Source organism: Condylura cristata, unplaced genomic scaffold (assembly GCF_000260355.1).
Source record: "Condylura cristata isolate star-nosed mole 26May11 unplaced genomic scaffold, ConCri1.0 scaffold00003, whole genome shotgun sequence".
NCBI lineage: Eukaryota > Metazoa > Chordata > Mammalia > Eulipotyphla > Talpidae > Condylura > Condylura cristata.
This window is the reverse complement of record NW_004567104.1, coordinates 9,028,520-9,045,049: the sequence shown is the minus strand read 5'-3', so window position 1 is coordinate 9,045,049 and position 16,530 is coordinate 9,028,520. Positions and strand designations below refer to the sequence as shown.

The 16,530-nt window shown below is 34.9% G+C and overlaps 1 protein-coding gene and 1 long non-coding RNA gene across 2 annotated transcripts in view; both read left to right on the top strand.

Annotated features, from left to right (window-relative positions):
• Positions 1-3,352: 3,352 nt before the first annotated feature.
• EIF5A2 (eukaryotic translation initiation factor 5A2) lies at positions 3,353-14,061 on the top strand. Its single transcript, XM_004674960.2, has 5 exons — positions 3,353-3,441; positions 4,163-4,361; positions 4,837-4,941; positions 12,824-12,955; positions 13,512-14,061. Exons 2-5 carry the CDS (start codon positions 4,197-4,199, stop codon positions 13,569-13,571), a joined length of 462 nt encoding a protein of 153 aa, XP_004675017.1. The 5' UTR covers positions 3,353-3,441; positions 4,163-4,196; the 3' UTR covers positions 13,572-14,061.
• A 1,713-nt stretch (positions 14,062-15,774) lies between these two features.
• Positions 15,775-16,530, top strand: part of LOC105854580 — a 6,049-nt gene continuing 5,293 nt past the window's right edge. The window contains exon 1 of the long non-coding RNA XR_001146208.1: positions 15,775-16,523. This is a non-coding gene — a long non-coding RNA (uncharacterized LOC105854580). The remainder of the gene's footprint in view (positions 16,524-16,530) is intronic.

Below are 16,530 nucleotides of genomic sequence, written 5' to 3'. Positions count from 1 at the left end.
GAATGGTACTGGATTCAGAGACATATTAACTAAATCAGAAAATTGCAACACATAGTAAAAGATTGACATCTAGAAAGTAATTTATTAAATGGGGCATGTTAGCCACTACTGAGACACTATAATACTTGTCATTGTAAATTGCTCAGAAATCTTTGAGCTGAACCAACAAGTTTTGAATTCGTCCTAAGCAATTCTGTTAAGAAGATATCAAGTAAATTATTGTTGGAATCAACTGATACAATTTAGCTAAAATATAGAATCAGTTCCTCTTTTATCTTTTCTAGAGAATCATGTAAAGCCAAGAATGTTTAAACATAGTGGCACTAAGCAGTTCAATTTTTAAAACATTTACCTTATCTTCATTTTTACCTCCCATAAATTCCCCAACTTTATTCTTCCTTGAGGTCACAATTTACCAATTCTACCTTAACCAGTGTTCCCCAAGTCACAATTTTTTTGATCCAAAATAATAAATGCGTTTTAGTTTTTTATCTTGACCTTTTAAGTTATATTGTAACATTTAGAAGGACTTAATGGTCACCATACTTATAAATTAAATTTATTGGATTAACAAGATATATACTAATACTTGGGAGGGTTTTTATTAGTTTATTAGATTATTATTATACTTAAACTTTTAAATTCAATCCATATTTAAGAGAGTTTATCTAGATTTGTGACTGGGACTGAGTATTAATTAAAAACTCCCTTAAAATTGTTTGTAAAAAGTGTATTGTTGAAAATTAAATAATTGTAAATTGAATAATGAGATTTACAAATCGAATTGTAGAGATTAAGGAAATTCCAACTGGAAACAAATATAGTGGAAAAAAGGAAGAGCACCTGAAATTACAAATATCTGGGTAAATATAAAGATTTTGAGGTGTACACTACATGTGAAACATATTTTGAAGGCTCAGTATAAAAAAGTAAAATCTTATTAATAATGCCTATATCACATGTAAAATATCTTGGATATACTGGGTTAGAAAAATATTTTATTGATATTAACTTTATTCTTGTTTTGCTTTTATGTGGCAACAAGACAACTCAAAATTATGTGATGGCATATTTCAATTGCACAGTACCTATACTACATGAGGGGCCCCTTTTGCAGCACCTGTATTGTGTCTTTAGAAACATTTATTATATCTTTTAAATTATTATATTACCTCCTGTACTAGGCTGTAATCATTTAATGAACAAGGGCTATCTTGATCAATGTGGTAATTACTGATTTCAAGGATGGTAAAATAAAAATAATCAATCCTTATTACTCACAAATTTCATTTATGAATTTACCTACTCACCAAAAATAATTATAAAATCAGTATTTATGGTGCTTTCACAGTCACTTGTGGACATGCAGAGAATAGTGAAAGATTTGAGTCTCATCCAATACAAGTTTTCCTAGCTGAGGTCAAATAAAATAATGCTCTGCCTCCTTGTTTCAGCTGTTAAACTGTCATCAAGTGACACATTTTTACATTTTTGAGACTTTTGTTGGTGAATTAGCTGCTTAAACTGACTCCCAGTAATGCTGAAGTGCTAGCTCATATTTCTAAAGACCATAAGGATGTGAAACGTCTTACAGAGAAAAAACACGTGTTAGGTAAGCTTCCTTTGGGCATGAATTACAATGCTGTTGGGTGTGACTTAAATGTTAATGAGCTAGTATATATTAAGTAAGATGTCTTTCAATGGAAACATTCATAAGACAAGATCATATAGAAGTCAATTGACTAAAATCACTTTATGTTTTATATGCATGAAGCTCTATCACCTGATTCCAAATTTATGCAAATACAGTCTATAAAGGTAGATAAAGCAGTGACTGTGAAGTCAGACTGTGGAGAGTTCAATATTGGTTCTCTAACATGCTAATTGTATGATTTGGGGTAAATCATTTAACATATCTCTGCCTTTTTCCAAAAATAAAAATGTAAACAAAGAGCGGTGTTTAATGGTACCCAGAAGTTGGATGTGAAGAGAGGAAACTTCTGGAATAAGGAATATATTCTGTATCTTGATAGCAGTTACATAACTGCTTATGTTTCTCAAAACTTGTACAACTAAAAGGATAAATTATAACAATACTCACGGTTTAAAAAATAAATCAAATAATGCACATAAATAGGTAAATCATTACCTTCTCACATAAACATTCTTTAAATATTATCAATCATTCTAATAACATCAGACAGCAGAGTGGATTCATGGGCAAGGGTTCTAATCTTCGTAAATTAATCAGATGCTAAGCTCAGTTTGGAGCAGTTCACTTGATTATCATGACGGTTGTAGAACAACATGTGAGAAATAGGACTTTTCATGAGACCGCAATCCAAAAATCACAGGATCACATAAATTGGGGTGGAGAAGGGGAAGTGCTCTGCTAGCTCACATCTCCAAAGTAGAAGAAAGTAGTGGGCTGTGAAATAGAACTATGAAATGGTGAGTGAATCCCTTAAGAATCCTTAATCCTATTAAAGTCTCTATTGGCTACAGACCTATGTTGAAGACAAACCCATTGCTCTAATGAGGTACTGAAAGACTTCAAAACTCAAATGAATGCCAATGCCATGAAGAAAGAAGGGCTGAGTTTGGCAGGACACTTTTCTGATCAGGAGATTCAGTAAGAATTAGACATCCTTCCCCCCACAATAGGCTGGGGGCCTGAAGAGTGGACTACGCCATTTCACTGCTGCTTTTGAGTTAGCTGTTCCTCCCTCCTACAAAGCATACACTGGCAGTTGCTGCCACTCTCACCATGTGGTGGCTGGGGTCCCTCCGCCCTCCACCACCCCACCACAACAACCTCAGTGTGGAGTCAGTAAATGACTGCCATTGAGTTGCAGTACAAGAAACAAGTCAGGTTTGACCCCTAAAAAGGTCTGCAAGCTGGTCAGAAATTCAAATTCAAAGTTCCCCCCACAGCCCAAAGAACACTTGTCACGAAGTCTAACCAACAGTCACGTGACAACCTACAGGCACCTAAGGAAAGGGGCCACCGAGGGCATGTCTTGCTTCCCTGTGACGTGCACTGGCACTTGAACACAACCAAGGTAAAAGTTTTGGGGTGCAAATTTCCTTGCCAGCAACTTTACCTTCAGCAACCGTACTCCAGAAAGTGCTCTTCATGCCGGAAGTTCCCTAATCCGCAGCACGTGGGGTTGCCAGGGCGCTCTTCACGTGACTGGGCGGGGCCTCGGGAACCTTGTAGCCAATGGTAGCCTGAGAGGGCGGTGCCTGTGACGCTCCGGGACCTATCCCGGAAGTAGGGCCGGGGTGGGGGCGGGAAAGGGCGGGGAGACCGGGGTGTGGAAAGTGTGGCGGCCCCGCCCCATCTCTTAGAAACGCCGCGGCCGCCACCGCTGCCGCCGCCGCAGCAGTAGAGGACCCGCGCTGGTTCGCAGGCGAGAGGCAGTTCTCCCCCTCTGAAAGGTGAAGACGTGGGGTAAAGCTTGTGGGACTGGACCCGAGCGAAGCAGGGCGGGGAAGGCTGCAGGACTCCAGTCCGAGGGACGGAGAAAGGATGGATGGGTAACGGAGGCGAGAGCGGGACCCGCTAGGACTCAGGCCCGTGCGGGGCCAGGCCGGGCGCGGGATGCGGACAGGACCCGGGGCGCCTGTGAAGCCGGGCCGACGACATCTGGGGCGGGGGAGCGGAGTGCGCGCACCCTGCCCGAAGGCCAGGTAGCTGGCCAGCGTCCGTGATTCCCCAGCCTCCGCGGGAACCTGCGGCCTGGCAGGGCCCCCCAACAGAGAGGATCTGGGCAGCCCTGAAAGGCCGAGAGGCGCGGCGCGGCGCGGGAAGGTGGAGGCTTTCTTGCGGTGAGAGGATGGGCGCCGGGACCCGCCGCTCGCGGTGCGGGTGAGCGCCCTGGTCGGGTATCCCTTTACCCCCAGCGAGTTCCTTTGCGCTCTGCTTCCCCTCCTTCGTTCCCCTCCCACCCTCCGCCCCCACCACCATCACCACCACCAATGGATGGAAAAGTTTGTAGAGGCCAGAGTAAGAAAGTGCCGAACTAGCCCTAGGTGGGTGCTTAATAAATGCCAAAATAATCGATCCATGATGCTTGGCACGTAACGGGTCTGAAACGAGACGTTTCCCTAAGTGCATACCCGTTGTCAACAAAACAAAAATCACAAACTTTTTTCATAGTTCCCACGGAAAAGCTACCATCTCCCAGCCCACCATGGCAGATGAAATTGATTTCACTACTGGGGATGCTGGGGCTTCCAGCACGTATCCTATGCAGTGCTCGGCCCTGCGCAAAAACGGCTTCGTGGTGCTCAAAGGACGACCATGCAAAATAGTGGAGATGTCAACTTCCAAAACTGGAAAGCACGGGCATGCCAAGGTATGTGTCCTTTCTATCCTATCTTTGCCTTCGGATTTTATCTTTTACATTCCATTACAGAGCATGAGCTTTCTGTTCATAGAGTTTTGTAATGAATGGGTAGTTTTTTTCTTCCCGCAATTACTGTGCGATTAAATATTCCTTAGGATCTCTTAAGGTTTTTCTTGGGCCCAGTTTCACTAACTGGGAATTGAAACTTTGCTGAATTTGACATCAAACTGATCTACTCAGTTTGCAGTGAGAAAGCCTGTTCTAAGGAACCTAATTTCATTTTTCTTATGCACTCGTAATTGAATACTGACATGATAGAGTTTAGTTGTTCACTGCTTCCCAATTTTGTGATCACTACATTTTTTAAAGAATAAAATTAGACGACCTTGGAAGGAGAGTCTGTCATGATCAGTGTTGGTATTGTGTATGTAATGAGTGATATACTTGGCAAAGATTAGACAGGTTTCCTGTTCTCCTCTATTAGGTTCACCTTGTTGGAATTGATATTTTCACGGGCAAAAAATATGAAGATATTTGTCCTTCTACTCACAACATGGATGTTCCAAATATTAAAAGGAATGATTATCAAGTAAGTAAAAATTTCTCTTAGAATGTTACTGTTATTTAAAAATTGCAACTCCTACTTACTGTCATTTATAATCTAACAAAACCAAGTAGTGTCATAAGTTTTTCTAACCAGTTAATTAGGTACCATTTATCTTAGTCATTGGAGAAAAGTAATTTTTCACACTTGTACATTATTTAGGATTATTGATAGATTGTTTTTAGCATTCTTGCATTTTAAAAGTTAAATTTTTGTTGTCTCTCAGACCAAGTATTTCATAATACATATTGTGACCGAATGTCTAATATTTAGTAAAATTACTAATCTTGCTGTAAACTAATTCAAATTTAGATGATCCCTCCCATATATTTTACTTTTCGCTTATCAGATCTAAGACTTTCAAGACATTAGTGGAATTCTTGGTCTCTACCCACCAAGTTTGTGTATTGAATATAGGCCATAAATTGGTATTCTTTAGTAGAGAAATAAGTTGAAGTCATAAAGGAAAACCTACATGTTTACTGAATATGGTGAAGAAGATAAAAAACTATGTAATTATTTTATATATTCATTGACCATGCTGTGACCTTTTGTTAAATTGCAAGTTTTATTTTGTAAATTTCAAGTTTTAGTTCAAGTTGCATATTAGAATTGGTCATGTTTAATAATATCATTCTGTTGTTTTCAGTATTGCTGATAACCACTGGCCTCATAGGATATGAGAACTCATGTTAATCATAACTAAAGCCGTTCTTGAAAGTCTTCATTTTCTAAATTAAGCATATCATATATGGAACTTTTTTGTGTTTATTTTACACAGTAAAAATAAAAATGTGACAGATTTGTTTTATCCAGTTTAATCTGTTTTTCTATACTTGTTTTACTGCATAATTTTTTAAAAATGTTACTATCAACTGTAGTTTTTCAATGATTTACTTTGTCCACATATAACCCTATTGTTAGTTTTAATCTAGTAAACTTTTATAATTTCACCTTCAGTTTTCAGAATGGTTTCCTAGGATGCTTTGTAATCTTTATAGAAATTTGAATTGCTTTAGAATAACAATAAAAAATAGCAGGTGTTTTTTTTAGTCAAGCTTTCCTAGACTTGTATCTACTTCTGCTGCTTTCTAGCTGAATGACCTTGAATAATTACAGAACTTCTCTGAGCCTGTCTTCCTGTCTACCAAGGATGGATCATGTAGTGATTAAATTGGAAATGTGCCCCATAACTACCTTTTCAAAAGATATGAACCAAAAACTAATTCTTTTCTGTTCCCTCTTTTTCCTAATTATGCCAATAAATTAGGGTGCTCAATAAATACCTCTTAAATGTATACAAGATTACTCAGTGTGGTATGGATAGTACAGCAGACTAAAAGTATAGAATTTCTATTTGCCAAAAATTGATTCTGCTTTTCAGCATTAAAATGTGACTGCTTTGAATATTAAAAAATTCATTACGTTCATTAATATTCACTCAGTAGTGTGTTTTGCCTTTGAATGTTTCAGAAAAACTGGTTTCAGTAGTTTACACAATTATAATTATGACCAAATTAGTCAGTTGTTGATTGAAACTCAGGATTTAACATAAAGGAAAAATTTGGTTTGTGTTTTATTTTACAATATAGTACAGTCTGAACTAAGGTGAAGGGAATGAGCTGACTAAATGTTAAATAGACAAGACCAATAGCAAGGTCAAGTCACACAGGGATCCAAGGCAATAGGAAGAAATCAGATCAGAAATTCTGATCCTGTCTTTACTTAAATTTTTGATATTTTGTTCATCATAAAATTTGCATACTGTTCTAACTTTTTAAAATATTGAATTAAAATATCTCCCTGAGAATTTATTGGTTGCCTTCTTAAGTTTTGTACCCAATGGATTCCTCACTTGCTTCACCCTGGCCCTAGCTTTTGGTATATAGTTATCCTTCAAAGTGACAAGAGAATGACTCGAGTTTACAGTCTGGATCCAAATCCTTAGTTAGACATTTATTGACTGTGTGACCTCTGTCAAGTTACTTAACCTCTCTCCTTCCTTTAGGGATAAGAACAGTATACTGGGGGGAGGGGGGGGTGTCATTGTGAAGATTAATTAGTTAATGCTTAGAATTAACTTGAAGATCACATTCCTTTGTTCTCAAGTCACCATAGAATACTTAGGTTTGACTATTAAGGGGGAAGAAAAAACAGTTTTTTGAGCCTTCCCAGTTGTATTTATTATGGGATGGGGTTCTTCACTCACATCTGAGTGCCTACCTAAATTCTTACTTTTTCAGAAGATTACATGTAGTCCTTTGGATATGCTGAATAGTTGAATAGTGTCAGTTTTGCCATCAGCTAAAGTGAAATGTTTAACTCTTCATTATAGTAAATAATTAAAAAATAAATCTTTGTTTAGGAAAGAACATTAATATTTACAATTTTTACTTTATGTATGTTAGTAAGTTCAGATTGAAAGAAAAAGTGTCTCCTGAACAAAAAACTTTTAAAAATTGTCTTTTGACTACCATTCCAACATATAAATTAGATTAGAACTGCTGATTTTCACTACTTCTCCCAAAAGTCGTTATGGTTGTCCAATACAAATACATCCAAACACCTTTGGGACTCCCCAAACTTAAATACAGAAACTTGTTCAGATTTAGCACTCTTTTAAATAATATTTCCTTTAAAAATTGTGTCCCTGTGTACCACACAAGTTAAATGCCTTCATTCCATTAAAATTCTATCATTTAAAGACCATTTTTCAGAAGGAAACCTAATTCCACATTGAAGAATCTTTTGGTTGTGGGTAAATTTCCAAAACTATGACTATTAAATCTCAGTATTTTCTTCAATATACCTTTCTCAGTACTGCAATTTGTGAGTTGAATTTTGGTACTGTAACAAAATGAACAACAAAGAAAATAATGATGCTATGAATACCTTGAGCTGAGTCTTTTTATGATAACTGCCTGTTTGTGGAAGTTCTGCATCTCCTGGTAGAAGCTTTCTTTGGGAAGAGGAAGCCTCTAGAATAGAACACTGGAGTATTGCAGAACAATATATTTTGTCACAGCACAGGTTTCTCCTGTTATTCAAAACTAAAATGCTCCTATTTGGTATGATTGGGCAGATCATTTCCTGGATCTGAGAATGCTCAAAATTTTTTCCATATAAATTAACATAATAACATTTGCAGTATAATACATTGAATCAAATAGGAACCATCTTAATCAAATAGTAACCGTCTACATTTTGGGTAGTTAGGGGAACTTCTATCATTAAGGGTGATTGTGAGAAGAGCACCTTTCTTTCCTAAACCTGTGTATCCCTGCTGTGGAAAAAATAGCACCATGTATTATTGAAATATAACCTATAAAATGGCACCCTAGGCCCATAGGTGAAGATGTCTTCAGTGGTCAGTTCACATAGGCCAGCTGTACTGTTGCCTTCTTTTTTCTCAGATGAGATTTAGTTAAAAATGATGTTATGTGAGATACTGACAGGAATGAAGCATTCTGTAAATCCAGAGATAAGGTTTTAGTATTTTCCTCTCTTTTCACTTGTTTAGATGTGATGGTTATTGTTTTTGTCTTACAGTTGCTTAAATCAGGACCTAAAGAAAAGTGTTTTCCACATATTGAACTGCTTGACCTTAAACCTGTAGGCTCTCTGCTCTAACAGGTCACTGGTGGTGTATCTATAACTATTTCGCTCTCTGCAGTTTTGTGATAAAGGAAGGAGAGCATTGGTTCTATAGCCTTTCGCAGTCTATATTTTGTTTTCCTCTCCCCATGTTTCCTGAATATTGACACATACAGACATTTGATCAGATTTAGTTTAGATTTTTTTCCCCTTTTCTTTCATTAACTAGAGTTCAATAGGTGATATTCTGTGTAGTTTTCAGGTACGTGAATCTGATTGTTTCTCTTTTTGTAATATTAATAGATATGTGATAATTACCTCAATCTACAAATTTATTAAGGGATTTTTAGAAAGTACCTCAATCTACAAATTTATTAAGGGATTTTTAGAAAGTAATCACATTCCTTCATTCTTTTTTAAGCCAGAAACTTCTCTAAGGAAAAAAAAATCCCTTCATCTGTTTTTCTTTTCTTTTCTTTTGGTCCAGCGGTATAATACACAATAGAACAGGCAATATAAATGTTTGATTCTTTCCCTTTAATTACCTTTCAACTAGCTTTCAAAATGAGTTGGTTCCCTAATAGCCATTGAAGATGACCAGCAAAATTTGTTTTCACTATGAAGTCAAGAAGTAAAACATATTTGTATTTGGTTAATTTAATCATTATCCTCAGTGATTCTTAAATTGTTCTATCTTTGGCCAGGGACACCCTCTTCAGAGTATCTATTAGGGGCCTAGGTTTTTGATAGCACCATAGGTTCTATTGTAACAGCTTGCTTCAGATTCATCTTGTGTACTTTCTGATCTGGACCTGGAACACTATGAGAAAAATAGCACCTATGGTAGAACAGCACCATATTAGACTCTTTCAGTAGGAAATAATAGCTATCATATTGGGGTGGGAGGGGCAGTAATATATGATTTAAGAAATCAGTTGGCAGCTTGGTACACCAGTGCAAGCCTCCCACCCCATGACAAGTTTTCTGACCCTACCCTCTCCCCTGGGTTACCCTCTCTACTGAAGGGAAAAAGCATTGTCACAAAATGATCAAGTGAGTAGATTTGCTTAAAGGTGAAAGATCAGTTAGAAATTTAGAGTTGACATTTCTTTCCTTCCAATTCTGTAAAGTCAGAGGGTTTTGAGAGAAGATGGAAAAAAATGCACAAAAATACCTTTGAAACACAACAGTGATGCTATTAGCTTTTTTCTTAAATATTGATAATTGAAAAGGGTGCCTTTGAGTGAAACAATCTGCCTTGGTGTGGTATCTGACAATTTATTATTTAGGTAGTACTTCTTCCCAAAATGATTACCTGAATCACAAGGATATAGACATATCCAAAGGAAGGGACATTTTCTAGTAAAAGTTGTATTCTTCAAAAATGTGTTTTTTTATGAAAAACAAAGGGTGAACTGTTTCAAATGAAAAGATATGAAACTGACATAGCAAGCAAATAAACACAAGGTATGATCCTAGAGTTGGGAGAAAGTTACTTTCATAGATAACACTAGGGCAGCTAGCAAATATGGCCCATTTATTGAATAATAGTTAAGCAATATTGAATTTTCTGGTTTTAAAATATGAATTGTGGTTATTTGAGTATGTGCTTATTGTTTATTTAAGTGTTTATTATTTGTTAATATTTATTGTGAAAGGTATGTTTGAATCTTACTCTCAAATGGTCCAGGAAAAATAAGAATGTGTATGTGTGTTTATCTTTCTTTTTAACATATATACACAGAGAAACCCATGCAGTTAAATGTTAACAGTTGGTGCATCTAGGTAAAAGATAATGGAATTTCACTGCATTATTTTTGCAACTTCCTGTATATCTGTACATTTTTTAACAAATAAGATCAAAGAATTTGTTTTTGTTAATTATCTTTTTCTGTAACTTGGTTTAATTTTTAAAATTTTTTTGTTATATGGTAATTTATTTTAATAAGATGTTTAATTTTATAAATTTGTTGTTTACTAGCTGTCTTATATTTTTACATTTTTAATTTGAAATGGTTTCTGTTTCTTCTTAGATTAGTTTATGAATTCCGAACTCATAAAAAGTAAATATTACCATTATAGAAATACCAAAACACAAGTAGTATTCCACTTTTATGTTTCAGTCACTAATGGCACTGGGAATCTTTAACTCTTGATATAGACAAATTCCACTTATAGGAATTGCTAAGAAAGCAAAAATCAAAAAGATCTGGTTTGTAAGCCTATGGTTAATTGTTAAAAAATTACTTTTCTACGTCAGGTTCCTTAATCCCCATTCCTCTACCAACCACTTCACAAAAGTTTGAACAACTAAAAAATTAAGCAAAACTATTTGTCTTTATAGAGATTTTTTCATTGCTAAGGTTTTAGACATATGCAGAAATTAAAATCTCCCATGGTGAGTGGTTTCTTTGAAAAGCCACCGTCAGATGTGGTAGTGCCAGAGACTAGAGCCCTGAGAACTGTACCTCTCTGGTATCCCTGTAATAGATCGCCACCATGCAAGGGGTAAAGGACTATATCTTTGGTTCCTTATATGTATGTTCATGTTAGCATCTGCTATACTGGATGGCACTTTTTATAAAAAAACTTTTAGAATTCTGAGCATTTTAATAACATACATGTTTTCAGAATAAATGAGTGTCGCCTAGCTATTTCTTTATACTTAAACGATAGCAAACTGCCCTTTTGCAGGGTTGGTTGATAACTGAGTTTATGTTGTTAATGCCATCAGCAAGCTGATGTTTGTATTTTTAAAAATATGTAGTGTTGCCAACAATGAGCTGCAGTTAATTTTTTCAATATAACTCTTCACAATCAAATTATAAGATGTATTGTTTGTAACAATAAAAAACTGAAAATATGTTAATGAGGAAATGACTAGATCACTTAGCTTATGCAGTTAAGAGAAATAAATCAGAAGAAAATTTTTGCGCACAATACTAATGACAAAGGACATCACAAAGATATACAAAGATTGATGAAAACTCAACAAAAATAAAGTGAACAACACCATCAGAAAATGGGCAGAAGTGCTAAAAAGGCACTTCTTCAAAGTGGAAATGCTGATGGTCAACAGGCATATGAGAAAATGTTCAGCATTACTTGTAATAAGGGAGATGCAAATCAAAACCACAATGAGATACCACCTCACACCAGTGAGAATGGCACATATTAAAACAGCTAGCAACAATAAATGTTGATGAGGATGTGGAGAAAAAGGAACTCTTCTACATTGCTGGTGGGAATGAAAACTGGTACAACCACTATGGAATGCTGTGTGGAGGTTTCTCAGACTGCTAAAAATGGAGCTTCCTATTACCCAGCAATGCCACCTACCTAAAGGACACAACAACATTAATTCAAAAGGACACTTGCACCCCCATGTTTATTGCTGCTCTATTTCTAATACAGAAGATGTGGAATCAATCCAAATACCCCAAAATAGATGACTAGATCAAGAAGTTGTGGTACAGATACACCATGGAATATTGCTCAGCAATCAGAAAAGATAAAATGTATGCCTTTTGCAGCAACATGGATAGAGCTGGAACAGGTCATAGTGAAAAAAACCCAGAAAGAAAAAGAAAAATATTGGATGATTTCACTCATAGCAGGTTAATAATGGGTTCAGGGAGGGAAAAACAATTGTAATAAAGTAAAAATGAAAAACAACGAACAGCTATAAGCCAGAGATATTTTACAGGGGTGGGGAGGGGAATAGGATCAAAATTGAGGTGGGAAGAGCACACAGGACTATGGTGATAGCACATGGGTGAATTAGTTGTGGGAAATCCACAGGGATTACAACCGAGATGAAAAAATGCACAAAATGAAAAATGATGTAATTTTTTTTTTTTTTTTAAAGAAGAAATAGTTAAACAGACTCAGGTAGGCACATATTTTCCAGTTGGAGAGATTTCTCACATTATCTACAAATTTGCTGAGAAATACATACCTTATTTATGCTTTTAAAAAATTATATTTGTATTTTGTATATAAATATAAATCTCTCAAGATGTACTATAAAGAAACCTAACCTATATAATAAAACAGATTTGAGCAATGGGAGAATTCAGGGAAGGTGGACTTATATTTCTACTCTAACATATATATTTTTTATACCTCTGTATGTCTAGCATTTTTAAGCACCAAGAATATATTAGTGTATTTATTCTTAAACAAATTAATGTGGATTGCATATTACTATGCAAACATGACAAGGGAGTGGATATAATCTAATCATTGCAAATGGTATAATTGCTTTTAATAGCTAATATGCATCCAGGATGGTTACCTTTCCCTGCTGACAGAAACTGGTGAAGTTCGTGAGGATCTTAAGCTGCCAGAAGGTGAACTAGGCAAAGAAATAGAAGGAAAATACAATGCAGGTGAAGATGTACAGGTAAAGACCTCTGGAAAGATTGTATTTTTAGGTAATCTTATAAAAACTGTGGCCTAAACTAGTAAGCTTTTAATACTGTTGAAATGTTAAAAATAACCTCTTCAGGCAGTTTTTTTTTTTTCTGATTTCTTTTAGAGACCCATTACCAAAAAAAGCATAATATCCACTTTTTCCTACATCGACACTGTCAAATCCAAATTTGTTTTCAAGATCATCCTCTAAACTGTTCTTAAAGACAAACTTTGATATGGGAGCACTAAAGAACGAAGGAGATTTACTCTCTTTGATAAACTTCCAGAAGTATAATTTTTAATAAGCATGAAATATTTATAGTTCTTTGTTTTGTTTTGTTTTGATCTTAGAAGTTGTCTTATAAGCCATAATTTGAGATTCTACTTTAGAAAAATATTTAAAAAAAAGTAGATTAACTGCTCTTAGAATATCTCCACGTTCAGTATGTATAAATGTCTGCAAATATTTAGTATATGGTAAAATCAAGATATGTACATATAATACTGCCTTCTGAATAACTTTTGACCACACTTTCCTCTTTTAGGTATCTGTCATGTGTGCAATGAGTGAGGAATATGCTGTGGCCATAAAGCCCTGTAAATAAATGGGAACATCAGGTGTGAGCACACTGTTTAGGTCTGGATCAACTACAGATCTAAAGTTTGGTTCCGAGTTGTCACCAAAGCCATGGCCTTCATAAGCAACCTCATTTCTTTCTTTAATTGTTTTGGACTTGTGCTGAATTCATTTGCAGGCAATTGGTAATTTTTTTTTAAAAATCAAAATGTATGATTCATTTTTTAATTTTGTAGGTGTCTTTCTCATAACATTCCTATTGTTTTCTGTGAGTCCAAGCAACAGACAAGATAGCTTCAGCAGATGTGATTTGTTTGAGCAACTCATCCGTAAATTTTAATTAAATGATAAATAAACCAGGGTTTTAAATCAAACAATGTAGCATCTAATGGTAGTGAAGTACCACATTTAAGTTGAATTGTTCTGCATCAATTTCAAGCTTAAATCATAGAATAAGAAAATTATTGATTGGCATTTTCAGTTTCAACCTGGCAAGGACAAATCCATAAAAAAAAAAAGCTATCAAAAAGTGTCAGTTATCTTAGTAGCCATATGCAGCCACCTCTATTACCTCAATCATAGTTACTTGCCAAGTTATTGGCAGATTTAATATAATCTTATATATAGTTGTTTTAGTACCGCTTGTAGTTGACAGAGAGTCATTGAACTTTTAGGTGACAGTTGGAAAGGCAGGCTGTAAAGACAGAGCATAGAGGGTTAGTTAAAGCCATAGATTTTTAAGGCTTTGCAATTAGTATAAGAATAGTTTTTTTCTAGTTGTGTTTTTGTTTGCTTTTAATCTCAAGTCTGTGTGTGTGTGTGTGTGTGTATTTAAAGGTGTGACCTGCTTTATAAATACTATGCAGTACTTTTTATCAATTATGTTAAATATTAGTATTTATTGTAGTCATTCCTATCCTTATGTAGATTTTTTATATTAAAAGATTTGTCAGACAAAAACTGAAAATTCTTATTTTAAGTTGATTTGGAAGACTTGTTACATTTCTGTACATCTTTTCTAAAGTGAAATGAAAGTGAATTATGAAAGAAAAGTTAATTTGTGATTAACTTATGAAACATTTTTTTTCTGATGATCATATGACAGTTCAGTTACTGGTAGGCATTAAAACTGGTAGGAAAGAATTCATCAATAAATTATTTCAAAAGGTGTTTAAGGTAACTGCTATATTTTTATTTTGTATTTTAGGTCACGTATATCTTATTTCTAAAATTCTAGGCATTGTCACGCAATTCGTGAAAATCCTTCACTCAGTAACAATCACACTGGAGTGAAACTTGGAACAAATTCACTACTTCAGTAATACCTTCATTCTCTAATACAGATATGAAGTATCTCCCATCGTGACTTGATCGTTTTGTCTGTGATCCAGAGGAAAGCTTACAATGCTGGAACTGACTTAATCAGCTCCAGTATTGTATATATTAGATTAGGTCTAATCAGAGCTGAAAATAACATTAGGAACAGAAGATCTCTGTTTCAATTACTTAATTTGTACACTTTTATATTTTGTATTAGCCTTGACAAACCCATTAAAAAGCAGCAGATACTTCAAGAAAAATGTAAGAAGGAAATTCTGAAGCACAAGAAATATTGAGTTTTCAATCATCTTTAGTATAACATTTTACCTTTCATCTTTCTAAAGCACAATTAGGAATTAGGCTAAATTCCTTTCAATATTCCATCTAAGTAATCACTAAATATTACTCTAAATTTTTAGTACTTTGAAATAGATATCTTGCTTGCTACTGATTGACATTATAAGGAATTCTGGCAGGAGTTTGTGAAAGTCATCAATCTGCTGCTTGCTAGTCTTTCATAAAATCTCAGTTAACCATATTGGTGTTCTGGTTTAGTATTAATTCTGCATTTGCATGTTTTTGTTTTCCTAACTTGTGAAACTTTACAAAAGTATATTTTTAAGTGTGAGGTAAGCACATATAAAATATAATAATGCATCCCTGTCTTCATATCTTGAATGGCAAAAACTATTTATGCATAAATATTTCAAGTACTATCATGAAGTGTAAATACTCTCCTGACATATAAGTATAGATTTTAAAGATATCAGACTGTTTATTTTCACATAAATCAATTCATGTTTCTCTAGAACAAAATATTTCATTTAGTAAAGCTTTATAAATTATATTAAAAGGAAAGCAGGGAAACATTTTTTTAACATAGAACATTATGACTTCATTCTTTTCTGATATTAGAAATGTTAAATGTTGATTTCTTGTACTTTTTGTAGAAAATGTTAAATATCACAAATTACCATGCATAGAATAATAGACTGTCATGTTGTTAAATTATATAGTGATAAAACATTTTTGTCTGTAAGCATTTCACCAATTTTTATGCAATATTAACTGGTAGGATATTTCTTTCTAGAACATATTTTCTTTCTACTGTGAAAATTTTGTTCTATCTTATTAACTACAAAGCTGTATACCCTCTGAAACAGATCAATCATGGCTACTTTCGTTTTGCATTTGCATTATAAACACAACTATGATACTTCTCTTATGTTCCCCTCCAAGGGCTGTCAGTCACTTGAAAGTGTTGCTAATAAGCTCTTGAATCTGTTTCCATTAATGGTACAAAATTCTGTACCAATGCTTTATGACAATTACCAAAACTCTCCTGCAGCCAGAACATGTGATCTTTAGTAAAAGATGCTGCAATAAGATGTTTAGACTATAAAATAGGGGCCACAATACATTACAGCACAATGTGAATGTGCATATGCACACACAGCTTTGTATGTTCTTTTTACAAAGTCCTTCCAACTCTTAAAAAAGTACTGTAGTCTGGTAGTGCCTCAAATGTTGGTAACTTTTTTTTTAATTTACAACTTTTCCAGTTTGATTTTGTACTTTCAAGTTTCTCAATTAGACTTACTTCTAGTTGAGCTGTAATTTGAATGCATTGTTCTCAGGGCTGTTTGTGCTAAGATCTAAGGTTTCAT

Coding starts and splice junctions, on each gene's coding strand:
- EIF5A2 (XM_004674960.2), top strand. CDS start 4,197: ATGGCAGATGAAATTGATTTCACTACTGGGGATGCTGGGGCTTCCAGC. Junction 4,942..12,823: donor TTAAAAGGAATGATTATCAA/GTAAGTAAAAAT, acceptor TGCTTTTAATAG/CTAATATGCATCCAGGATGG. Junction 12,956..13,511: donor ATGCAGGTGAAGATGTACAG/GTAAAGACCTCT, acceptor TTCCTCTTTTAG/GTATCTGTCATGTGTGCAAT.